The sequence below is a fragment of the Rhamphochromis sp. 'chilingali' genome (assembly GCF_963969265.1).
Source record: "Rhamphochromis sp. 'chilingali' genome assembly, chromosome: 1".
Taxonomy (NCBI): Eukaryota; Metazoa; Chordata; class Actinopteri; order Cichliformes; family Cichlidae; genus Rhamphochromis; species Rhamphochromis sp. 'chilingali'.
Window position 1 is genome coordinate 39578644 of NC_137929.1, and position 26792 is coordinate 39605435.

Consider the following 26792-nt stretch of genomic DNA (forward strand, 5'->3'; position numbering starts at 1 on the left):
ACAGAGAAAGCAAAAGCCAGATGTGTTTTGTATTCATACCATCAGTGTGCAGTTGGCGCATTGTGTGCTTAGTAGATGATGGCTTGTATGTACTGTTTGATACGGAAACACCATTTTTACGAAGGTGTGAAGAGTTAATCTAGCTGTGTTTGCTTTTGCAAGAGAACTACAATGTTTTGATTATTGGGTGACAGGTTTTCTTATTTGTGTGCAGAGTTTTGCAAAATTAGCCAATAGTTACAAAAAATATGCTTAAGCAATCAGAAAAAACTGTAATAGAGAACACTTGGGCATTTATTTTAACACAACACCTAACAGTCTTACCTTCTCTTATCAGTAACTCGAATGATTTGCAGAATGTTGACAGTACTTTTGGGACGAAAGCTCAATATCACCCTGCCTCACCCAGTTTCTATACTGGTCCATTTATGTCTGTTGTTACAGTTGCGCAGTTTCATGTTTGAGTACACTTTCAGTTTTGATTGTTTTTCATCTGCATGTGGTGCACAGCTGCTGGGGTGTCCTTTGCTAAATCTTTAGTGCCACCAAAGTTGAGATTCAACACCTTACTTTCTTTTATTTTGACATTGAGGAAAAGTTGCCTACACAGAACTTCTTATTTTGAAACAGCTCAACAGGCACTGCTGGGATTTGAACCCAGGATCTCCTGTTTACAAGACAGGTGCTTTGACCGGCTAAGCTACAGTGCCTCCTTCAGGGAAGGGAAAAACCAAGTAACCTCTGCAGACACAGGTTTGAATCGGTTCGTCACATTTTTCCCCACCAGCTGTTGGACAGTAGCCAGAGGCACACAGCTCAAGGTGCTGTGGCTTAGCTGGCCAAAGCCACTTCTCGTAAACAGGAGATCCTGGGTTCAAATCCCAGCAGTGCCTTACCTCCCTACCAATGCCATTACATTTCATTAACGAGTGCTGATGGCCGGAAGCATTGGGAGTTATGCTTTCTCTCCTTTGTTTCCAAGAAGAGGACACAATGAAGATTTATACACGCCCAAGACATCAATATTGGGTGAACAACCCTCAGAAGCTCCACTAGCGGTTTAATGCCTGGGACCCTCCAGCATTTGTTCTAGAACTGAAGAAGCTTCTTGGATCAGGTGAAAAGAAGTTTTTAAAGCTCTCAAGAGTACCGTGAGGTGGATAACTGATGACCAATGTTCCCTCTAAGCTGCGCACGTGCACAATTGCGCACTGCTGGCACGGTCTCTGCGCACAGAAAATCTGCGTTGCGCACAAAAAAAATCTAACCTGAATTGAAATTAAAACTTCTGTTTTGCAGTGTTAGTCAGTGATTGACTAGCTGCTCCCGTATGGGATTAGAACGATGCCACCTTATCCCATAGTCCAGCCAATAATGCGATTCACATTACACATCTAATCGACGTCATTGATAGGCTATGACAGTGTCTTTATGTGCCGACACCGGTGTTTTAGCTAGCAAAGCAGAGTGGCTGATGTGGAGTGAAGCCACGTTAATGACAACGTGTACAACCATTGGAGATGTGAGCAGGACAGACGGAACAATTGACGGAAAAAGTGTAAAAGTGTTGACTTTATACCAGTTTTTAAATTGTGTTGATTGGCCACGTAAAACCAGAGTTATGATAAAAATATCTGCAATGTTTGTTTTTCTTCCTGAATACTATCGTTATTTACTGCGGGAAGAAACGGTAAAAACGGCGTTTCATAAGAAAAAAGGCTTGAAAGCCTGTGAGCAAAGACAAACTCCACCCCCCTCTCCCTTTCCTATTCGTCCAAAAAAGTACCATTCGACCAATCAAAAAATGATATGGCAACGTGGCATCTAGTTTTAAGGGAGGGGGAAGTTTTAGGAGTGACGGCGGTGTTTTGAGATGTGAGAGATTTGCGATGTTTAGCCAAAATCTTGTGTAGTTAGTGTGTAGTGTAGTCAATAGTTTTGTTGTGTGTGTCAGAACAATGAGGCGACTGCTGAATGTTACAGGTGTTACAGCAGTGATACAGCTCCTGTTGTCAGGCCTGCAGGGATCAGGCTGTTGTTCTCCTTCATCTCATAGTGGACAGAAATTATTTTTTGGAGCGGCACAAATAATTTGTGTGGCATCAGATTTGATGCAGAACAGCTGATTGTTCTGTAAATAGTTTAAAATGTTTATTTAAAAAAACACCTTGGCTGCGTTTAAAAAAATAGCTGCAAAAAACTTTGTTTATTTGCATAACTCAGTTACTTTTTTGAAGAAGTAACTATTTAATTAATTGCCCAACATTGGTCATTATTTACTGTATTTTGCAGACAGAGAGTTACAGGACTCTCTCCCAGACCACAGACTTATAATACAAGTCCGAGCTTTATAAAATTTTTAAAAAAGAATTAAGTTGTGTTTTCAAAATTGGAGTTCAAGTTATTTTTACTTCCAATAGTGTTAACATACTACACAGGTCAATTGTTAGATTTGTATTGTTGATTGTCATTTATGCTTAGAAATATTTACTTATATATGCTTAGAGTTTTGTAATTAGTTGTAGATTGGTAGAGGTTTTGATCCTTGATAGTCTGCAAACTTTGTGTGTATTAGACAGCACTTTGGGAGCATGAGAGGTCATACCGTGTCTTATTGTTTTATGGTAGGATTAACGTAGTTGCGTCTGTTCTAGTCTAAGTGCTCTTTGTTTAGATGAACTGCAGGACTTCCTCACCATGTTATCTAGGATGAACCATCTAGGGTGAGGGGGAGGCTACCCTCTTCCTGACCAAGGATGTTTGACCCTTTGATCAGCAGTTCACACACACACACACACACACACACACACACACACACACAGGCAAGGTACTCTTTGTGTGTATGTAGACATCATATGTTAATGAACTTATGCATATTCATGTAACCTCAATAAAAGAACAGTGGTACGGGAGAACGGGCGAGAGCAACTGGGGTCAAGTGAAGGAACGGCACTCTGTCCGGTCTCTCCCGTGCACGAGTAACATGAAGAACTTTGCCTATTTGTGTCTTGCTTTGCAGTGTAATTATATTGTCTTCAACGTTCCAGCGGATGGGTTCAAGCTACAAACCTATCATTAATTGGTCCTTCGAGAGCCGGATCCCTGGGATCGCATTCACCGAGGGGGGGGACACGCTGAAAGACTGACGTCAGCCAGGAAGTTCCTGTGGATTCGCTGTCTGTCGTTTCTCCTCGATGAATGGCGATCGGCGGGATTCGATGTTGATATTACACGCTAAGCAACACCAAGTAAGTTTACAGAGGCCGACTCTATAACCGTGTCGTTGTGCAGTCTCCGCCATTTTGTGAGGCGTTGAGAAGTTCGCTGCTTTGTGGAGCGATAACTGGGTTTGTGTCCCGAAAAAGAGGTTTTGAAATCGCCCTGGGTGTGTGTCCCGAGCGTCCCTTCATTGGGTTTTGAAATCGCCCTGGGTGTGTGTCCCGAGCGTCCCTTCATTGGGTTTTGAAAGCGCCCTGGGTGTGTGTCCCGAGTGTCCCTTGATTGGGTTTTGTCGCGCGAGTGGGTGAGCGTCCCACAACTGGGTCAGGGTCCCGAGCGGTCCGGTGTGAGTCCGGATTAGTCCTATTTTGTGTTGTTTTCGTTGTTGTCGTCGTCGCTGTTGTTGTTGTTGTGTGGGTGTGTGCGGAGCAGAACATGTGGTCTGTGACACCGACTGTTGTTCTTATCATGGGTTTCTAAGCAACCAAGAGTGAGTTGGAGGGAGACAGACGTTTGTGCTGGACTTTGCTCCTGGCAGCACAAAGTATTTATGTAAAAAAGAGAGGGAGCGACGGCTCCACAGCTGCGCGGGTTCGCCCGAGCGCGGTCACGCGGGTTTCACGCAGACCTGAGCCGTGCGGTTAATCGCAGGCTTATAAATGGAAGAGATTAAAATGTTAGAAGTTTTCAGAAAACACACCAGCCTTGAAGAGCGTGTGGAGAAGGCCAGCCCACATCAGCAGCTATGCTCTGGTGGGTGGCTGTCCCCCCACCCCTTGCTGACACAAAATGTTAACTCTTTAGCTTGTGTGCCAGACCATAGACGTAATTGAGGTGGATAGTTGTTAAAAGTAATCTACATTACGCTTGTGGTTGCTCAAATTCAGTACAATGACATATGAGGTGAAGTGATATAGATAAATATTTAAACTAATGAAGTGCATAGAGGCACTTGACCTGTGTGGAAGACTGTCGTCTTATTATGAACCATTGTTGAGATGTAAAGCACACCTGTGAAAACAACTAATATGCTGAACCCTGTATGAAACATCTAAAAGTACATGATGGAGAAGCTGTGTTGAATATGAAAGTGTAAGACTTTGCCGCTGTGGGCAGAGCAACTACTGTGTGATGTTGCGTTGCGGTTTTTTTTCTTCTGAGCTGATGAGCAAGCTACACATTATCAGATCGAGAGCTGTCTGAGAACTACTCTAAGAGAGGGAAACAGCGCTATGATAACTGTGATAACTGGAGTGTGCAGCGTTTCCATGAGCAGTTTTCCTGAATCTTGACTCTTGTGTGTGAAGTGTTCATAACATCAGCATCATGTTTTTGTTTATTTGTTTTGTTGGGTTGAAAATAATAAATAAACGTGTGATCATGCCTATGGATCACCATGGCACATATCTCCAGCCATATGATTTATTTATGCAGGTGACAAAGTGAGTGTGAATGTGTCTGACATCACAGTGTTTTTGTGCACTGTGCAAAAGTAATTGCCTTTGATTGTGAGTGACAGCGGTGATTTTGCAGGTCGCCAGCTATTGTAAAAAAAAAAAAAGAGTGAATAAGAGGGAGAATTTATATTGTAGGAAAAAAAATAATCATAGGAAAAAGGTTTTGTGTTGATCAACCAAAAAAAAACAACTATAATTTCATTTTCTGCTTTTAAGAAAGGATTGTTCATAAAAACACAGAGCGAGAGAGAGAGAGAGAGATGTGTTGATTAAGCAGTGATGATAATAATGAAAATGTCTTAGTTTGTCACTTTCAGGTGAAAAGCAGACCTGAATCAATTTTCCACATGCAGCGGTCGGAAGAAAAGTTATAGTTTAACAATTGGAAACGTTCAAGCCAAGTTTCTGGCTGACTTATTTACAGCACGATCTGTCTCAAAACTCTCACTCTTCCCTGAAAAAACCTGATCAGCAGCGGCAGTATCAGAGCAGAGGTTGCAGAAGCAACCTAACAAAGCATCAGAGAAGAAGAAAAGCAAACCCATCTTCCTGTCTGATTGGATGAATTCCACGGAAGGGCGAGCAAGATGGCGGCGTGAAGAGGAGTTTTTGTTCGAGCGCTTAGCACGAGACACTTATTTGACGTCTTTCTGGCTTTCGGGACTTTTTGGAGATCAGCGCGCTAAGCTTGCTGGATTTGAGGCCAGGTTCTGCGGCGGCAGCATGTCGAAATGCTCAGAAAGGACTGAGTGACTCGGGCAAGCCACATGCGGCTAGCATGCTGGCTAGCGACCATAGCTACATGAAAGAAATGGACCCTTCATGATGCGCTCAACGTGCCGGCGCTGTGGTGGGAAAGGCTCCATCATAAACACGCCCTGCGCCCTGTGCAGAGGTTCAGGCCAAGCAGAAGAAGACGACGACTTCCAATCCCAAGAAGGTTGGCCCCAGCGTGGGCGAGCTGATTGTGAAAGCCGTGGCCGCTTCCAAGGAGCGCAACGGCGTGTTCGCGGCCGCCCTCAAGAAGGCTCTGGCTGCCGGAGGCTATGATGTGGACAAGAACAAGGCCCGTGTCAAGACCGCCATCAAGAGCCTGGTGGCGAAGGGCACTCTGGTGCAGACCAAGGGCACCGGGGCCTCCGGATCCTTCAAGATGAACAGGGTTACTGAGACCAAAGCTAAGACGCCCGCCGCGGCCAAAGCCAAGAAACCGGCAGCAGCTGCTAAGAAGTCGCCCAAGAAGGCAGCAGCAGCACTTCAGCCACTAGACAGGACAAAGCTGAAGGAGAACTGCCGGGACTGTTGAAGTGGGAGAGGACAAAAGAGTGAGAGGACAACAGAGTGAGAAGACTAGGTGAGAACACATAGGAATTATTTAATGTGGGAAATCAAAATTTGGGTTAGCAAACCTGGGGAAAAGAAAACTGACTGCTTAAGTTGGAAAATTGTGAAGGGGTCTCAAACACTGCAAAAAATAGAAACATATACAAAATCACACACACACAAGCAGAACATGCATTAACCCTACTAACAATTCCAAACACAAAATGACTCATGAAGACTCATAGCACATTAGTTAAGAAATGATTAAATAATAGCAGAGAAGTGTGTAGGAAAGGCAGCTTTTAACCCTCCTGCCATCCTTTAAAAAACTCACACCCATCACCCTAGGGACCATTCTCAGCCACGCCATAAAAAGACCATATATCCATATTTTATTCCACTTTAAATTAGCCAACCTTGTAAAACTACTTCTCCCTGAAATATTCATGTAAAGTTTTAATTATATTTTCGTTGTTTTAACCCTTCAAATCCCAGTGTTATTACATGAGCGCCCTGTGTTATAAGCCCCAAAAACCAAAAAACGAAACTAAATATTTCCACAAAAAACCAGTTGAAGTAATATGTGATTGTCATTATAAGTAGGCCTTTAGATGGACCAAAGATTGGCACCAACATACATTTTGACCTGCCATTATTTTTTTTGCATCTTTTTTGCAATTTAAAAATTAAAACTTCAAGGCCCTGAGTCTTCATTGACATCCAAGAAAAGAAGAAAAAATAAAATCATATGATGATAATTTGGGGTTGAAAAATAGCGTTTATAATGGAAGTCAATGGGCAGAAAATGGTCCCCAGGGTGATGGGTGTGGGGATTTCTGCTGCTCAGCCATTTTAGGCTGATTTAAGGAATTCACACTGGAATATTAACATTGACAGGTAAAAACTATCCTGTGGCAAGTTTGGTTATATTCCACTGAACACAGTGGAAATGGCAGCCATTTAACACATAGCAGTGGCACAAAAAGGTCCCAAGAAGGCAGGAGGGTTAAGAACATGCTCTGCTGGATATGCAGCTCCACAGACATTGATTAAACCTGCCTAATAACACAAACACCCATGCAATGAAAATTAGCTTGTTATTTTTCATCAGTGTAAAATAGTGTCAGTTTAGCAGACACTTGTTATCAAATACTGAATTTATCCTAAAGAAAAAAAATTGACTCTCTAGGTTGCAGGACAACAATTTAACTTTTGTGGGAAAAAAGATTCTGGTTTGACCAACCAGTGATCAGACAATAAATTTAGTTGTTGATATAGTAAATTGGGAGAAGCTTCCTGCTTGATTGAGGCAGCATAAGTAATTTACTGTATGAGGGAAATTGTCTTTTGTGATACTATTTTTGAACATGCATTTTTGTCGTCCTGTCATCCTAGTGGGTTAATAGCTGATATGCAAAATAGTTGATCGTTCTTAGATTAATGAAAGGTGATTGAATTCTAGCACGAGTGAATGAGATGTGTTGGAGTTGTTGTGTGTTGAGTGGAGACTCTAAAACACTGAGTTTCCTGCTTTGATGTGCGAGTGAATCCTGTATTTAGATACACAACTCTGAATACGTCAGAACAAACTTTTTTATGAAGTGCATGACAGCATGTCACATGTTTTATGATGAAGGGAAAAGGAAAATTGAATAAAATAGATCTGTGGCCTAAATGAGTGAAAAGCACAGACCTGGTGATTAAACTCATAGCTAATAAGACATTAGGGTTATGTTGTGTGTTGTGCAGCTGATGGTTGGTTTGGAGTGAATCTAGCTGATGATTCTTCTCCTGTTGTGAAGTTGATGAGGAGTTTGTGTCATGACTTAACAAGGCCTTTTTATTTTGATACTTTCACAGTGCACTGAAAGTTTGGTTTGATAATCTCTGTTATTTTTTATTTTTCATTTTTGAACAAGCACTGATTTTTGCTTGTGAATTTCTTTTCTTTGAGCAGATCTGCAAGTCGGGAATTAAAAGCGTTACACGTCGTCAAGAAAATTGTTGCAAGTGAGTTTCTCCACATTTAAAATTTGCTCAGGAGAAAGCCACTTATTTGGGACAATTAGGAAATGAGAGTCCCCCCCCCAAAAAGGATTCAGCGAGGAAATCCGATCTAAAGTTCTTTTTCTTTTTGAAATTACGTCATTTTGCTGAGAGTGGAAACTGAATGCGACGACAGGTTCCACTATCAGCAAAGAAAGAAAGAATGCATGTATGAATGTATGAGTGAAAGAGGAAAAAGTTAACCCCCACCTGACAAAGGTGCAGATGAACCCATGTGTTTCCTTTTACAGGAGCAGAAAGATGACAGCAACACTCGAGGTTGCATGATGATTTAACCTGTGAAATGCCATTTTCTGTGTCTGTGCATTTACCAAGGGTGCTATTCCCTACCTTGTGTTGCTCACAGACATTACTGTGAGAAAGTGTACACACCTGCGCAGCGCTAACATTTACATTTCTTTTTACAGCAGATGATTAATCATGTGTTTGATCATGTGGTTTATAAGAGGATTAGTTGATGTTTTTTTTTTACTATAGGATTTTTGGGTTTATATGTGAATGACATTCTTTCCACGAGAAGGGATGGTTGACTTTATGGTCTTTTTTATGGCACCTCTGGAACCCGTTGACCTGTGTCTGACCTCCGTCTGACCACAGTCAATGTGTATTGCTAATGTTTGTTTTTCTATGACTGCGTGTAGAGGGGTCGGCAGAAGCGGACAAGTGACATGAGAAAAACAAATAAGAGATACAGTGTTTCTGGGATAGTTTGATATGGGCTCATTAGCTGGCCACTTTGAGCCCATAGTAATATATAAGTGGAGTGACTTTGCTTAAGAGCAGTCACCGATTACATTAATGTTGCCTGAGTACATGGGATGATCCATGTCTGAGGCGACTTATGAAAATAATTGTAGTTTACTGATTTGAGAAAACCTGCACATGACACTTGTCTTGCTGATGTTGAATGCTTCTTGTTCTTATGATAAAATTGTTTACAGGTATGAAGTTTGATTTTACTTCCAGATTTTGCTTTCCAGGCCATGATGGTGTGTATGCAGGATCCTGGGAGAGCCAGGTGTTAAGCAAACTTAATATGCAAAACACACTAACATTTTTATTGCAGGATTATAGGTCCAGGGTAGTGCTGCTCCAGGGGAGGAGATGCCCTGATGTTGCCTGGGATATGATCTTGCTAATCTTTTTCTTTAAGACAGGAATCCAGGTTTGGTGAGTTGACGCATGGGTGTGTCCATGCGTCAAGAGGAGGGGTCCAAGGATTAACATTAAACAATGTTTTTTATTATTGTTGCAGTGATTTGTGTGATTAGCCATTTTATTTACAAATATTAAACCTATGCAAGTGGTGCACCCATGTTCAGATGAGGCTTTGATGGCCTATAAGTGAAGTTCACTGAACTGTGATGTGCACACCCGGAGGAAGCACCACCAAGCTGAGATGTTTTTGAAAATGTTATCTTCTTATTTTCACTATTAAATTAACAATTTCTTTGTTTGTTTGTGGGATGCAGTTTGCCATGAGATGAGATCAATGAGGAATGGGATAACTGCTAATACATTTGTTAAACTGTGTACCTTTTCAGTAATTTAGGGTGATTTGACATATGCTGAGTATAAAAATGTTTTCATTGAAACTGTCAGACATGAGGTATTCATACCTGGGAACTTTTAAAGCATAAAGGTCAAAAAGGGGGGAAATGTTAGATTTGTATTGTTGATTGTCATTTATGCTTAGAAATATTTACTTATATATGCTTAGAGTTTTGTAATTAGTTGTAGATTGGTAGAGGTTTTGATCCTTGATAGTCTGCAAACTTTGTGTGTATTAGACAGCACTTTGGGAGCATGAGAGGTCATACCGTGTCTTATTGTTTTATGGTAGGATTAACGTAGTTGCGTCTGTTCTAGTCTAAGTGCTCTTTGTTTAGATGAATTGCAGGACTTCCTCACCATGTTATCTAGGATGAACCATCTAGGGTGAGGGGGAGGCTACCCTCTTCCTGACCAAGGATGTTTGACCCTTTGATCAGCAGTCCACACACACACACACACACACACACACACACACACACACACACACACACACACACACACACACACACACACACAGGCAAGGTACTCTTTGTGTGTATGTAGACGTCATATGTTAATGAACTTATGCATATTCATGTAACCTCAATAAAAGAACAGTGGTACGGGAGAACGGGCGAGAGCAACTGGGGTCAAGTGAAGGAACGGCACTCTGTCCGGTCTCTCCCGTGCACGAGTAACATGAAGAACTTTGCCTATTTGTGTCTTGCTTTGCAGTGTAATTATATTGTCTTCAACGTTCCAGCGGATGGGTTCAAGCTACAAACCTATCATCAATGACTAGAATTTTTTAAGTTTTCATTGTAAGAGGGTTAAAGCAGTTAATTAAAAGTCCTTGCTGAGGACATACACAGACTTTGAAAGATTTCCCAAATGCAATCAACACTGTGAAGAAGATGGTTTCAAATGGTAACAGGAAGGCACTGCTGGGATTTGAACCCAGGATCTCCTGTTTACTAGACAGGCGCTTTGACCAGCTAAGCCACAGTGCCTCCTGCTGTCAGGCAAACTGGTATTACCTGGTTTTACCTGGTACTGCAGAAGGAGACAAGTTCAATTTTTGGGCACTATGAATGTTGGCATTCAGAAAATAGTGCTTGAAAATTAAAGCGGATTCTTAGCTTGCCTCCTGGTTACTCACCAAACCCTTTAAATACTGTCAGAACCATGTAACTTGATTCTTATCTGTGTAATTATTAAAATAAGTAACTCTTTGACCCTCGTGTTTTACCTTCTTACAGGCTGTTTCTTTTTGTTAAGGTCAAAAGATTAAAGCATATTTCTGATAAACTCTTAATTTAAAACCAAACAGAGATGACAAAGCTTTTTATTCTCTCGCTTTACATTTGCAGGATAATAAATAACATCCAGGGTCAAATTTCAGTGAATAAATTTTAATTTTGGAGACTTTGCTAAACATGACAGGCTGTTAGTGAAGAGCAGTAGGACCACCACCACCGTCGAATGATGCACAGAAGACAAACGGTGTGCTCGTCCGTGTGAACTTCAGATGTCATGAGAAGCTATTTAATGTTCAGGTTGCAGATTTTCATCGCTCCACACAAACACGTTTTTAAAATGTTTGTTTTTACACTTAGAGCCTAGCATGAAGCTTCTCAAGATCCTCGGCGGCAGACGGCCGTATCCTGCTCTCAGCCCGACCAGGACCGCCCTCGCGTCGCTTTTAAACCAGGCCCGGGTGTCCGTTTTACTCGAAGCACTTCACGATTGGCTCGTGTCCCATCTCCTTGAGGAAGCACAGCAGGTCGTCCGGTCTGAGCCCCATGGTGGCAGCGTTGGTCATCGGGTGGAAGTAGACCATCTCGTGGCCTCCTTCCACCAGGTCCCGGTCCAAGACGAACTTCACGCTGTGACCCTGATTGAAGAGCAGTGCAAGAGCCGTCGCACAGCCCTGACCCACCTGAAAGAGAGGGGAGGAGGAGTCTAAAGCTGTGACCTGTGAATCCAGCTCAATAATTGGCCCTCCCCGTTTTGATCCTCCCTACCTTCAGCTTTTCCAACATGGCTGCCTCATCTGCGAAGCACAGATTTCCACTCTCGACACCAAGCTTCTTGGCGAGGTCATTAAGGTTCACCTGCAGATGGAACGAGAGGAAGTGAGGTGTTAGTCTTTAGTTTTTAAGTCAGAGGTCATGTGGAGGAGCTGACCTGGCGGTCATGGCGGGCCGACACCAGCCACAGCCCCTTCTTCTTCTTGTCCTTTAGGAACAGGTTCTTGGTGACGGCGCCATTCACGCCCTGCAGGTGAGGCATCATCTCCTCCACCGTGAACATCTGCAGGAGGAGGAGAGTGGGTGAGAACGGGCTCTTTGTGGAAGCTGGGCATGTAGTACCTCACTGTATTACTAACATCAAAGCCTCCTGCAACTCTTCCTGGTTTCCTACATTAAAACAGCTTCTAAGTTCAGTTCAGTTTATTGAAGTTAACAGTTCTTTTTCCTTATTTGCAGTAGCTGTATCCAGTTCTTCATTTCTTGTTCTGATGATCACTGGACTCATTTTTGGAGTTGTTAGGTTTATCTATTCACAAGGAATATGACCCTGTGAATGATTCCCAAGATAGCTGGGCCAGAGAGTGCAGCAGTTCCCCTAAACAAAAGCCTCTTTTACTTAAACAGATACAGATGTGTTTGCCATAGCATATATCCAGAGATGGGCAGTTACGCGTTACTTGTAATGCATTACTGTAATCTGATTACTTTTTTCAAGTAACGAGTAAAGTAAGGGATTACTATTGCAAAAACGGTAATTAGATTACCGTTACTTTCCCGTAGGAACTCTGCGTTACTAAAACCGTGATTTTTTGCGAGAAGGTCTTATGACAGTGAAGTAAGCGAGTGTAAAAAAGTTTTAAAAAAGTAACTAAGTAACTAAGTAATTAATTACTTTTGAAAATAAGTAATCAGTAAAGTAATGGGGTTACTTTTTTGGGGAAGTAATCAGTAATTAGTTACTGATTACTTTTTTCAAGTAACTTGACCAACACTGTATATATCAGAGAGAGAAGATACAATCTCTCTTATGACCTTAGGACGTGTGTGAGGTATGCCAGAACACTCAGGAAAAGAAGTGTACGTCCTACCATCTCATGGTACACAGAGTCTTAAAGACCTACTAAGGATGAGGCATTCTATCAATATGGAAACGATTATATACCTCTAGGCATATATGATTATATGTTTCTAAGTGCAAATGACGAAATGATGATTGACCGTGCATGTAACAATAAACAAAGACAACAAGATTGCTCAGTTTTCTAAGACAAATGAGGACGTATTTACTGGTACATCAGATGGAAGAGAAGAACAGCCACACTAAATGTGTACTTCATTTATGTTTATTTCTTTCTGATATCATAGCAGAGTGTGACAAGGCTAAAATGATGCAGGTACTTAAGTTAAGTGACCCAAACATTCAGTGCAGGTTATCAATAACCTTACCAAGCTTATATCAAACTGTAGCAGTAGTATGACTGCCCTTACACTGCAACCTGAACACTACAATGACCTCAAGCCTCACTGACAGCAGATAAAGAGTTGCACCAGCAGGGGGCAGCATGATCCTAAGCTGTTCTTAGCTCTGAAGGCTGGAGGTTCAGAGATAACTCCAAATATTTATTCCTCATAAACTTGCACAAAATGGGAAAACCTACAGAACTTCTTTTTTCTTTTCATTAAGGTGTGTTAGGTCTGCACTCGCAGGCCCCGCTGGTTCAGAGACTTATCACCGTGAACGAAGCAAGATAGTTAAAGCTCAGCCTATTTTTAATTGCAAGCTGCAAGCTCTGCACCCAACCTCAGATGACTCCAGCTCTGGCCTCTGCTTACAGTCTTTTTATTGAAATGCATACATTTACACAGTTTTAACTTTTAACAGTCATTAAAACTAGAAAAGTGCTGTGTAAGGCTACGTCCACATCGTTTTCTCTCCGTTTTGGCCTCCCGTCCACATTGAGATGGCGTTTTCCCCAAGGAAAAACGCAGCATTTTGAAAATGCTCTCGAAAACGAATAAATTTGAAGACGGTGCATTTGCGTCACAGTGTGGACAGTGAAAACTGAGACTGTCGAAAACAATGACGCATTTTAGTCATGTGATGCAGTCATGTGACCAATTTAACAAAGATAGCGGAGGGCATTATACAGCAGTTGTTTTGTCTGCTCTCAATTTTCACATCCCTATTAAAGATTAATATCAGTTTGTACATGCTCCAGATAGCTTTTCTTCAAACCTTTTACTTTTGTGTTACTCGCAGCAGCAACTCCACCTCATTGTTAGTCCATTTAAAAAATGTGTTGCTTTTCCTCAACATTTTGCCGCAATGTTTCAATGAGCCGGTGTTGTGCCAAAAAGTGATTGTCTGCCAAAAACTGATTTCCGGTATTTGCCAAAAACAGATTGCTCGTATTTAAACTGCTATAAGTAACTTGTTGGGCTATAATATGTGAAACATATGTCAAATGCATCCCTCATGGATGACATAAAGTCATCTTGAGCCACAAATAACATTCGTGTAACAAGGTAGAAGCCGCAATCAGTTTTTGGCAGTGACTTTATACAGTTAAAAAAATCTCATTAACATTATAAATGTCTTTTGTAAGAGTAAGTTGGCCAAGAGGACAGCAGACATGGCAGCAAATATTACAATATTTCTGTAAAAATATTTTAAGTGGGGATAAAGGACCGGATTGGTTATAATGTAAGTACAATAGCAGAGAGTTGTAAAGATACTTGAAAAACAGATATTGTTTTAATTCTCTATATAACCCCTTTGTAAACCCTGTTCACCGAAGTCTTTTTACGAACATACGTAAAGATATTACACATAAAAAATACACAGAAACATTGGAAATCAGTTTTTGGCAGACAATCACTTTTTGGCACAACACTGGAAAGTAAATAAACGGCAGACAGAAATTAGACAGGCCGAATCTTCTTGCATTTCACGCATGCACACTACTGGAAGGTAAGCGTTTTAGGCCGTTTCAATGTGGACGCACAACTCTGTGAAAACGACTGAAAACGATAGTGTAAACGCGGAGCGTTTTCAGACAAAAACGCCGTTTTCAATTCTATCCAGGCTAGTTTGGACATAGCTTAAATCTCACTCTGTGGTATCTCTTGTGAAACTGATGAGTTATTTGAAGACATCCTGAGCTTCTGTCTCTTAAAATGTTTTCAGAGTGTGAAAAGGGGAAACACCCACTGCTAAGTGGCTGTGATCTGTGTATAGTAGTTACCCATTTAAAAATAATAGTAATAAATAAATACAAATAAACAGGTGTAAATGCGGCTGAAGCAACATTGTGCTTTTACTTTTTTTTTTGCATTTTCTTCCTCTTCTTCTGTAAAGTATAAAGTACAAAGTGTGAAACTTTGGCACTGATGTGGCATTGAAGTTCAGCATGTCACACTTACACCTTTGTCACATGTTTAAAGTTTATTTGATTTCAAAACCATGACCCATGAGCCTCAGCAACTCAGCCCAGCTGACATCACCATAAACACAGCAGCACTTTTAAAGTAACAGAGATATAATCTGAGAGAGGGGGAAAGACTTCCTCTTGCCTCATGTCCACTTCTGGTTAACGACACTATTTCTGTTTAGCTTGACCTCGCTCACGTCATGTGGGTGAATTTATCAGCAAACCACAATTTCATGTTAAAAAAAATCTGCATTAGTGTAATGAAATACTTTATTTTAAATATTTTCTTAACTGTTTATAAAGTTGAGCGTCTCAGATGATTTGGAGCCGATCAAAGCTGTTTTAGGATGAGACGTGGGATACACCCTGGAGAGATGAAAATTGAAATAAATATAAAAGAGTATAAACACGTCATGCTGTGGTCAGATCTTGTTAAAGAGTGTTAGTTCTGTTGAAAAGGAAGGAAGCAGAGAGAAGAAGTTGAAAAAAATCTTTGCTTCCTTCTCAGCTCTTTGGTATCTGCTGTGCTGCTGCTTCACTCTCTCTCTTTACAGAAAGTTGTAGAAGTTTTCAGACGTGTCACTGCTGGATGTGAGGATGGGAGCCACTTTGCTCTGTGAGCTGGGCCTATTCTGTGAGTACATCACTGACTTCTATTGTTTGATTCATACTGATCCATAAACATGTTTTAGTAAGAAGAACAGAGCATCAGTCGTTTGTACCATTTCAGGTCATGTGATCAGACGACTCTCATGTTTGTTACCAACATGGTTGTTTGTAGACTGGATTAGATTTTAGTGCACTGACTCAGATCAGAGTGGAGCTGCTTTCGTTTATCTAAGAAAGGTTTGTTTCTCCATCAGCGAATTGAATTGAATATTAATTTTACATCTTAATACAAAATGTCACAAATCATAGTAGACACCAGTAAAACTCCAAGTGTTTCATTTATGATTCAATAAAAGGACTAGAAGTTACAATCCCTGATTATGCATTCATTCAAATGGAGAAAGTCTTGAGGGATGGCAGCCTGGAAACTTTACCAGAGAGACACATCATTGTATGCCTCAACTTAACAGGGTGTTTCAGTCTTTTATCAAAAGCTATTTTGCCATTTTTTAGATTTTTTTTACCTTCCTTGGTTAGGTTTAGGGATTAGAGATCTGAGCTAGATTATAAAATAAAATTTTGTGACATCAGTAGTGGACCTTGGATTCATCGGGTGTTTCGGCCATTATCACTAGACACCCTCATCCAAGGAGGGCCTGCCAGGGTTAATCAGGCCCTGGGGTGTGTTACTGGTTTATGTTATATTGTTGTTTCTCTTCTATTTTCTTCTGTTTATTTTTCTACATTTTATTTTCTTCCATCAATTCACTGTAAAACAAGAAGTAATACTTACCTCTTTAATATTTATGGAGCCTCACTTCTTCAAAGGGATAGAAAAGGTGATAGAGAGAAGTAAGACTAAAGAGAAAAGATAGGAGAGAGGAGAGACAGAAGGGAGGCACCTGATCTGGCATCCCACACCTCCCCGCCGGATAGGGCTGTACACTCTTACCTCCCCACTGCCTCTCAGAAAATGAAAAAAGAAAAAGAACAGAGGGGAGAAGAGTGGCATTTTTTTTCTTTTTCTTTTCTTTTGTCGTTCTTTGGTTAGGTTTCACTACCATGAGGTTAACTTCACAGCTGGGTTGGTTGGTGTTGGGTTTTCTACCCTTTTGATGCTCTCTCTGCTCTCCGCCATGGGTTGATCAGTTCTGGGCATGTGTCTACGATATTTGAGTTTCTACAGAGCTTGGAAAGAAGACAACTTGAAGTTTTGTGGAGATGTTTCACCTCTCAACCGAGAAGTTTTTACAGTTCTAAAACCAAAACATGGGGAATGCAGCTATTTAAACTCTAGTCATGGCATCCCTTACAGTCTGCCACCTACAATGCATTTTTGAGATCCCTTCCGAGGAGCCTGAATCCCTACTCCCATCTAGCATCAGGTGTTGTCAGTAGGCCACATAATAGGGTGAAGCAAGGCCTCAAAATAATTTTGAAACCTCTCAGGTCTTCGGTAGTCTTGAGGGCTGAAAATAGCGCAGTTCTCCCATCTCTGTCTGCGTGTTATTGTGACTTCCTACCCTCATTATCAAGTACATTTCTTGACACAGAAACATACACACCAGACTTGTCAGCCTCTCACTCACACACACACACCACAGTAATATATAGATAGATAGATAGATAGATACATAGAATGTTATAGCTGAAATAACACTAATAAGTATGAAAAAAATATAAACAAATAAACATGAACCAGGGGAGCTTGGAGAAAATTTATAGCTGTGTTTGACAGAAAATTATTCAGATCGTATTTCACATTACAAAGACTTGTCAGATAGGACAAGATTTAAAAAAAAAAAGAAAGAAAAGTAAAAACCTCCAGTGACAATGACCCACACTGTTGTTCACACCTTGGCTCATGTGATGAGGCACAGGATCAATATTGAGTTAAGGGATTCCACCACTAGGGTTTAAATACCTGGGATTCTCCACCATTTGGTTTTAGAACTGAAGAAGCTTCTCAGAAAAGATATGAAACACCTTCAGGAAACCTAAAGAAGTCCAGTCACTTTCTCACCGAGCTCCTTAGACACTCAAGTATGACATAAACACACTACCATGATCTGTATGATTGACAAACTACACACACATATTGAGTGTCTTTTATTTGATAATGTCTGACATTTTTTTCTTTATTGTAGTGCTCTGTACGCTACTCTGCACTGGACATGTTCAAGGTGACTGAAAAGTTTTACTTTTCTTGTTTCTTTCTTTTTTATTTATTCAGTAAAGATTCATCTTAACTGCTTTATCAGTCTTAAGCACTTCACATTGTTGTTTTTATTTCATTGTTCATCACTAATTTATAATTTTATGAATATAAACACAGTTTGTGTTTTGAATAGTAAAATATATATATGAACAATATATGAACAGTATGTCACAGATGCATAAAAGTGTTTCAGATTGTAAACTTTGTGGTTGTGTTGGATTCTAGATGCTGTGTTAACTATTGAACCCAGCTGGTCCAGTTTTTTCATTGGAGAGTTTGTTACCTTCAAATGTGACATGAATGAAGGAGAAGACACTGACTGGTATTACGAAATCAAGAAGGACGGTCGAGAATTTGTGCCCTACAACGCAGACAAAGACTTCAGATTTGAAATTAAATCTACAGGTTACAGTGGTGAATATCAGTGCTCTGGTAGCAGGGTGAGCTCAGGTCATATAAAGAACAGTAATACTGTCTCTATAACTGTATTAGGTAAGTCTTCAGTGACCGACAGCACAAATATATGATCCCTGTTCAAATACTCAACTGAATTATAAAATAGAGAACATTTAATTCAATTTGTCACTGAAACTTGAACTTTAACCAAGATCACTGTACCTGTTACTTCGTTCACAGTAAAGTCAGTGCTACAATACTCACAGACTCTGTAATCTATCATTAGCAGGTGTGTGAGTTTTAACAACAGCAATTATGGATGAAATTCAACTTAATTACATTTCTAAAGGAAAATAAGAAACATAAGAAACATCAAAAGCTTCATGAAGTTTAAAGTGAAGATGTTTCTGTTATCTAAACCAAAACATGAGGAAGAGACATTTAATTTCGTATTCTATTTTTATCTTATTGTATATTTTTATTCTATTTTATTCTACTGTATATAGTATATTATTTTATTCTATTCTGTACAGCTGTGTACTGTATTTATTCTTATTGTATTCTAATTTTTGCGTCATAACTTTTGCACTGTCCACTTCCTGCTGTGACAAAACAAATTTCCCACGTGTGGGACTAATAAAGGTTATCTTATCTTATCTTATCTTATCTTAATGCATCATTGTGTTTCCTTCAACAGAGAATAGACAAACATTTATGCTGTGGTCATTTAGAGATCAACTAATAAAAATATAAACTGTATTGTTTTTCAATGTTCATGTATTGTTATAACGAATCACAGATATTTATTTATTTTTCTTCCTCTATCACAACAGCAGATAAACCCAGGGCCACACTGACAGCAGGAACAACAATCATACCAGTAGGGGGCAGTGTGACACTGACCTGCTCTGTGCAGAGCTCTGATGGATGGAAATATGAGTGGTTCAGACGAACCCAAACAACCTCTGAAGGTCAAATCAGAGATCAACAAAACAGAGATATCAGAGTATCTGAAGGAGGAATCTACAGCTGCAGAGGAACAAGAGGAAACCCAGTTTACTACACTGATATAAGTGATGATGTCACCATTGAGATAACCTGTGAGTTCAGTAATTTAGTTTGAAATATACATTCACACACACACACAGAGAGAGAGAAAGAGAGAGATATGTGAGTGTGTGTGTGTGTGTGTGTGTGTGTGTGTGTGTGTGTGTGTGTGTGTGTGTGTGTGTGTGTGTGTGTGTGTGTGTGTGTGTGTGTGTGTGTATCTATATATATATTTAACAAGAAGCAATGATCAAGAAAGAACATCAAAAATAATGCTACTCTGTGACTGTGATTATTGCTACCATCCTCAGCACCCCCAGTCACCTGCAGACAGCTACAACAGGAGGCTAGCATATTAAGATAATAAAACACCCTAAAGAGTGGCCAGTTTATTAAGGACTCACAGACAAATCAGTTTCAGTTTGGGATGGGGATAAAGTGGCAGGAGTGAAACTGAGCAGTACAACATTTTTGAGTGGCAGTTAGTACAGTATTGCATGGAATAAGGGTTTTTATTTTTATGAAAATACTAATAAAAATGAGGTGACCAGTGCAGAGTGTAGTATGTACCTGTGAAATTGTAGGACAGTTTCTGTCTCCTGTTGAGTGTGTTGTGTGTGTTTAAGTGTTGTGGTTGAGGTGTCGAATGGCTTGGTGGTAAAAACTGTTTTTAAGTCTTGTAGTCTGAGCAGACAGACTCCTGTAACACCTGTCAAAGGAACAGCTTTGTGAGGATTGACCATCTCACATCTTCTGTTTTGAGTGTTAGAGTTACAGCCTCACTGTCTTCCTGAGGGAAGAGGATCTGCTTTTTGTTGTCTGCATCAAAACGAGCGTAGAAGTTGTTAAGCTCGTCTGTGAGAGATGCGGTGGGCTGAACACTGCCTGTTTTCGTTCTTGTTCTCAGTGATGCAGCGCAGTCCATTCCACAGTCGCCTGGCGTCAAATCTAGTGTGATATTCGATTATTACTGTACACAGAAGCTGAGCTCATTTACAGTGGCTTGCAAAAGTATTCGGCTGAACTTTTCCACATTTTGTCACATTACAGCCACAAACATGAAGCAATTTTATTGGAATTCCACGTGAAAGATCAATACAAAGTGGTGTACACGTGAGAAGTGGAACAAAAATCATACATGATTCCAAACATTTTTTACAAATAAATAACTGCAAAGTGGGGTGTGCGTAATTATTCAGCCCCCTGAGTCAATACTAGAACCACCTTTTGCTGCAATTACAGCTGCCAGTCTTTCAGGGTATGTCTCTACCAGCTTTGCACATCTAGAGACTGAAATCCTTGCCCATTCTTCTTTGCAAAACAGCTCCAGCTCAGTCAGATTAGATGGACAGCGTTTGTGAACAGCATTTTTCAGATCTTGTCACAGATTCTCGATTGGATTTAGATCTGGACTTTGACTAGGCCATTCTAACACATGGATATGTTTTGTTTTAAACCATTCCATTGTTGCCCTGGCTTTATGTTTAGGGTCGTTGTCCTGCTGGAAGGTGAACCTCCGCCCCAGTCTCAAGTCTTTTGCAGACTCCAAGAGGTTTTCTTCCAGGATTGCCCTGTATTTGGCTCCATCCATCTTCCCATCAACTCTGACCAGCTTCCCTGTCCCTGCTGAAGAGAAGCACCCCCAGAGCATGATGCTGCCACCACCATATTTGACAGAGGGGATGGTGTGTTCAAAGTAATGTGCAGTGTTAGTTTTCCGCCACACATAGCGTTTTGCATTTTGGCCAAAAAGTTCAATTTTGGTCTCATCTGACCAGAGCACCTTCTTCCACATGTTTGCTGTGTCCCCCACATGGCTCGTGGCAAACTGCAAACGAGACTTCTTATGGTTTTCTGTTAACAATGGCTTTCTTCTTGCCACTCTTCCATAAAGGCCAACTTTGTGCAGTGCACGACTAATAGTTGTCCTATGGACAGATTCCCCCACCTGAGCTGTAGATCTCTGCAGCTCGTCCAGAGTCACCATGAGTGTTGCCAACTCCTCAGTAAGGAAAATCGCTAAGTCACTAGCTGTCACTAATTGACGTCATCACCTAATTTGCATAATTGGTCATGATAATGTAATTGTAACCTACGCTGTTGGACAGAGAAATAACATCGTGGAAGAGAGATAAAGTCAGTAAAAAACGTCTTAGATGCATTTATAATTAATGTCTTTTGGCAATTATTGTTTTTTTAATGTCACAATTCCAACCCTGCTCCTTTATCCGGGCTTGAGCCGGAAAAAGTGACCCAAAATAGGAACTCTGGTGGAGTTACTTTGTGTGTGTTTATAAGTAGTTTTAAACCTTGTGGCCCATAAAACAACATAACAGTAAAAGAACTGACTGCGTTACAGTCAGTGCGGGAGCAGCGGCTTCGCTCATGCGCGATTCATTTGCAGTTTGGACTCACAGGTGTGAACGTCTCCTGCCCTGATAGCAGCTGGGGGAGGACTATCCTCCACCTGTGAGCGCTTTGGCACGGGTGAGGTACCCATGGCAGCACCCGCTGCTTATTGAGAGTAAGAGCGATACGCGTTTTCACGTCAAAAAGTCATCATAAATAAGGCTCCAATAACACCAGAAAAAGTTGCCAGATTTGTCGCTAGTCGCTTTTTACAAAAAAAGTCGCTAAGGGGGTCTGAAAACTCGCTAAATATAGCGACAAAGTCGCTAAGTTGGCAACACTGGTCACCATGGGCCTCTTGGCTGCATTTCTGATCAGCGCTCTCCTTGTTCGGCCTGTGAGTTTAGGTGGACGGCCTTGTCTCGGTAGGTTTACAGTTGTGCCACACTCCTTTCATTTCTGAATGATCACTTGAACAGTGCTCCGTGGGATGTTCAAGGCTTAGGAAATATTTTTGTAGCCTAAGCCTGCTTTAAATTTCTCAATAACTTTATCCCTGACCTGTCTGGTGTCTAAATCCAAACGAGAATCTGTGGAAACCATAAGAAGTCCCGTTTGCAGTTTGCCACAAGCCACACAGCAAACATGTAGAAGAAGGTGCTCTGGTCAGATGAGACCAAAATTGAACTTTTTGGCCAAAATGCAAAACGCTATGTGTGGCAGAAAACTAACACTGCACATCACTCTGAACACACCATCCCCTCTGTCAAATATGGTGGTGGCAGCATCATGCTCTGGGGGTGCTTCTCTTCAGCAGGGACAGGAAGCTGGTCAGAGTTGATGGGAAGATGGATGGAGCCAAATACAGGGCAATCTTGGAAGAAAACCTCTTGGAGTCTGCAAAAGACTTGAGACTGGGGCGGAGGTTCACCTTCCAGCAGGACAACGACCCCAAACATAAAGCCAGGGCAACAATGGAATGGTTTAAAACAAAACATATCCATGTGTTAGTACGGCCCAGTCAAAGTCCAGATCTAAATCCAATCGAGAATCTGTGGCAAGATCTGAAAACTGCTGTTCACAAACGCTGTCCATCTAATCTGACTGAGCTGGAGCTGTTTTGCAAAGAAGAATGGGCAAGAATTTCAGTCGCTGATATGCAAAGCTGGTAGAGACAGACCCTAAAAGACTGGCAGCTGTAATTGCAGCAAAAGGTGGTTCTACAAAGTATTGACTCAGGGGGCTGAATAATTACGCACACCCCACTTTTCAGTTATTTATTTGTAAAACTTTGTATTGGTCTTTCACGTGGAATTCCAATAAAATTGATTCCTGTTTGTGGCTGTAATGTGACAAAATGTGGAAAAGTTCAAGGGGGGCGGATACTTTTGCAAGCCACTGTATGTCCCATTTCCCATCCCAAAATAAATTATAAAGAAGCCATATGAAGTATCAGACCTGAAATACAAGATAAATATACAAAAGTGACACTGGGCAGGTAAAATAATATCGCAAAAATACAAATACTAAAAACAGAGAACACAACACAAACATAAATCACTTGACAAACCTAAAAGGAACCATGACTGTTATTTACAGCAAGTGGTGCCAGTGTTTAAAAGGTTGTCAAGTGTGCCAAATTCAGTGAAGAGGTTATATAATATTGTTATATATTTAAATTAGAGTTTACTTTTAAGACTTAACTCTGACTTTGTGCAATTCGCTTATGTTTAATAAAGTTAACAGTTCATTTTCCTTATTTGCAATAGCTGTGCTGAGTTCTCCATTTCCTGTTCTGATGATCACTGGACTCATTCCTGGAATCATATTTATTTTCCTCCTGTTCCTGTTCCTGTACAAAAAGGTCTACAGAAAGAAATGTGAGACTTTTTTTTCTTCTGGTATTACATATTTTACTCTTTAAAATATTTAAATATGGAGATGCAACATTCCAAAACTGAAAACTGTTCACAATATTGTATAAAACATAATAAACTATGTGAACGTTAGTGTCTTATTTTGAATTTTTAATAAAGGTTCTGCCGATGAGCAGAGGGTGAGTCAGGATGAAAATCAACAACAAGTCTACTCCTCTCTCATTCATGGTTAGTTTTTTATCTTGTTTAAAATATCCTGATGCTTTTCTCTGCTGCAGCTTTAACACTGTTGAATTAAACAAAGCTAAGACAATAACAACATTTAAACATGTACAGCATTTCTAAGTAATAATAAAATTTCCAATTTCAATGTATGTTTGTGCTTACACTGACATGAAAGCTTATCTTAACTTAATATAAATGTTATTGACAAGAATACTTGTGTTTACATTATGTGGTGAATCATTTTCTCTGACTTGTAGGTGATCGTTCTGTCTATGAAACAATCAGAGGCTCTGGAAATACTCAAAATGGTACAGTATCAACTTTAATATATAGATTGTGGAAGCCGTGATTAGAACGTAACAGTGATTATTATTATTAATAATATCAATACTAATATTATTATTTTAATCTAATGTTTTTTTTTATTTAATTAATATTGTAATCACAAGAATGTGATCACACCTATAATAATAATGAACTGCAGAGCTGTTTCATACTGAGAGTATATTTGAATATATTTTACAGAAGTTCAGTGTTGTTCATGAATCCACTGGAAGAGAGCATTCATCTAATGTGCTCATTTAAAGCAGAATGTATCTGGAATTGTGAATTTATTAATTTATCTGTGCTTTACCGCCCTTGCTCTATATGAAGCTGGGTGACCTGTGTGCTGTAGGTCCAGTGGCTCCTTCTTGTGGAAGTGATTCTTTCTATCGAAAGTGGGTGAGCTATGAGAAGTGACAGTAGTTTGAGCATCTCCTTTCCTATAACTCAGTGGTTCCCAAACTTTTTTTTCTAGACCCCCTTTTGTTTTACAAGAAAATCTTCGTTGTCCAGGTGAAGCCAAAGACAAGATATGCTTCATCATATTTTCTATGGCTTGGAAGGAATTTGGGTGTGATGTGGGTGCAGTGGGTCCAATTCTTTCTACCCAAACTGGGTGAGCTATGAGAAGTGACAATAGTTTGAGTTTCTCCTTTCCTCATAACTGAAGTCTAATTGTCATTCTCAACCATCAGACCTTTGTCACGTCCCATTCCCCCATATTTCCCACCATTCATGGACCATCAAGTTACAATCTATGGGCACAAATATAAAATAAGGTTTTCTGGTGAAGTATTTAGGTATAACATTATAGCTAAACATCTGAAATATGTTTTATAAATGTTTCTCTGATGTTTTGTTTTTATATTATATATGTTTTAACTTCTCTTTGATGTAAAAAAAAATTAATTGAAATATCAGTAGGAATGTTTTGATGACGCAAACATTATTAAATCACGTTCTAAGGGAGGCAAATTTCTAAAAGGTTCATTAATGATATTTTCATGCAATGACTGTGCCAGTGTTTTCATTTTAAATGTTTGTGATTTTCTCCCTAACATTGTACAATAAGTTAGTGTCATCATAAGGCTGCGTGGCAGGCAGGCAGGACCCAGTATGCAGACTCGTAGAGGCAGAACTTAAACTCAAGGTCCACTGCTTTATTGCAGGCATAAGTCAAAAACAGAACAAACATAAGAACAAACCTGATAAACCCGATAAACATAACGACACAAAACACAAGGGCAAGCATGGCACAAGAACTCACACAACGATAGACACACAGGGCAAAAAACTGGGACTCGCAGAACCAAAACCTAAGAACTAGAACTCAGAAAAAACTAAAGAACTAAGGAGCCAGGAATACTTAAGACAGAAACCAAAACCAAGAGACCCGCAACAACACATGAAATCAAGGAATAATAATACAAACAGAAAACACTGGGTCACTGACCCAGGACCGTAACAGTTAGAAATCATGTTAAACAATACAATATAGAGTTAATGTTTTCTTTTACTACATTAAGTATTCATGTTCTTTATAATCCAATATTTTTTTATTAAAACTTTTGTATCACATTTCATGTCACAACAGAAAGTTTGGAAGGTGTTATATGTAGTGTATGTAGTGAAATGTGGCTTTAAATTCAGCTGTTGCTGTGTTACAGTACATACAATGAGAATATTTTTACACATAAGATCTTCTACATTATCCCAAAAGTAATGAAGAATACTTACAGTATTCATACATACTGTATGGATTTGAATGTATCATGCATTTCATGTCTATTTTTTTAATTCAAATTTACAATGCATTTGCAAATAAAGTGGTAATCAGTATATTGAATTGTTCTGTGCTTCTGGCTCTTTCATGAGGGATAAGTGTGGTTTTTCATTGTATTTTAAGTCAGTGTCAATCTTTGATCATACATGTACATGTGGCGGAGGCGTGGCCCCGGGCGCAGCTGCAGGGGAGGAGTGGAGCGGAAGGCTCAACGGGGCGGCGCCGCGAGGCCGGTAAGAACAGCTGATATTGTTTATGGACTGATGATGGTCTCCTCCGCTGTGTTTATAGTGAGACGAGGAGGAGCGGCCAGGAGAGATCAGCTGGGCTCGAGCTGTCAGACGGTGCGACTGAGTCAGCTGTCAAAATACAAATATATCAATAAACGTGGAAGTTGGCTATACCTGCCTGTGTGTGCGTGTGTCTGTGCTGGGTGTACTCCACAGTACAGTAGCAGTGAACAAAGCCATGGTTGCTCAATTTTCTAAGACCACAGATGACTAATTCACTGGTACATCAGATGGAAAAGACGATCAGCCCCACTAAATATGTACTTCATTCATGTTTATATCTTTCTGATATCATAGCAGAGTGTGACAAGGCTAAAATGATGCAGGGGCTTCAGTTAAGTGGCCCCAACACTCAGTGCGGGTCATGCACCATAATATAACTATTTATTAATAACCTTACTAAACTTGTATCACAAGGGAACAAAGAGTAAGAGAATCATACTAGCTTTAGCTGTAGTATGAGTGCCCTTACATATGTTTTACACTGCAACCTGAACAGTATATAGACCTTGGGCCTCACTGATAGCAGATAAGAGAGCAGGGAGCATCATGACCCTGATCTGTGCTGTGGACAGCTCTGCAGGCTGTTCAGAAATAACTCCCGATATTTA

At 40.3% G+C, this 26792-nt stretch overlaps 3 protein-coding genes across 5 annotated transcripts; 2 read left to right on the top strand and 1 right to left on the bottom strand.

Moving 5' to 3' along the window:
• Positions 1 to 5565: 5565 nt before the first annotated feature.
• LOC308408071 (histone H1-like) lies at positions 5566 to 6296 on the top strand (the record flags this gene model as incomplete). Its single annotated transcript, XM_080900144.1, has 1 exon — positions 5566 to 6296. A coding segment is annotated over one exon (417 nt), but the record flags the coding sequence as incomplete, so codon positions are not given.
• A 715-nt stretch (positions 6297 to 7011) lies between these two features.
• LOC308392082 (prolyl-tRNA synthetase associated domain-containing protein 1-like) lies at positions 7012 to 11993 on the bottom strand. The gene is made up of 3 exons (XM_080874941.1): positions 11787 to 11993; positions 11624 to 11713; positions 7012 to 11538 (listed from the first exon to the last, which is right to left on the bottom strand). Exons 1-3 carry the CDS (start codon positions 11910 to 11912, stop codon positions 11326 to 11328), a joined length of 429 nt encoding a protein of 142 aa, XP_080731067.1. The 5' UTR covers positions 11913 to 11993; the 3' UTR covers positions 7012 to 11325.
• LOC308391655 (uncharacterized protein) lies at positions 11990 to 26505 on the top strand. Of its 3 annotated transcripts, none has more exons than XR_013970678.1 (9): positions 11990 to 15697; positions 17820 to 17855; positions 18116 to 18382; positions 19120 to 19386; positions 23452 to 23562; positions 23719 to 23787; positions 24042 to 24092; positions 24439 to 24724; positions 26183 to 26505. XR_013970678.1 is itself a non-coding variant. In XM_080874311.1 (8 exons), the coding sequence occupies exons 1-8, from the start codon at positions 15661 to 15663 to the stop codon at positions 24444 to 24446; spliced, it is 846 nt and encodes a 281-aa protein (XP_080730437.1). In that variant the 5' UTR covers positions 11990 to 15660; the 3' UTR covers positions 24447 to 26505. The 3 variants fall into 3 exon arrangements, 1 of the variants encoding a protein (XP_080730437.1); XR_013970679.1 differs by having other exon boundaries at positions 24439 to 24507; XM_080874311.1 differs by having other exon boundaries at positions 24439 to 26505.
• The last annotated feature ends 287 nt before the right edge of the window (positions 26506 to 26792 follow it).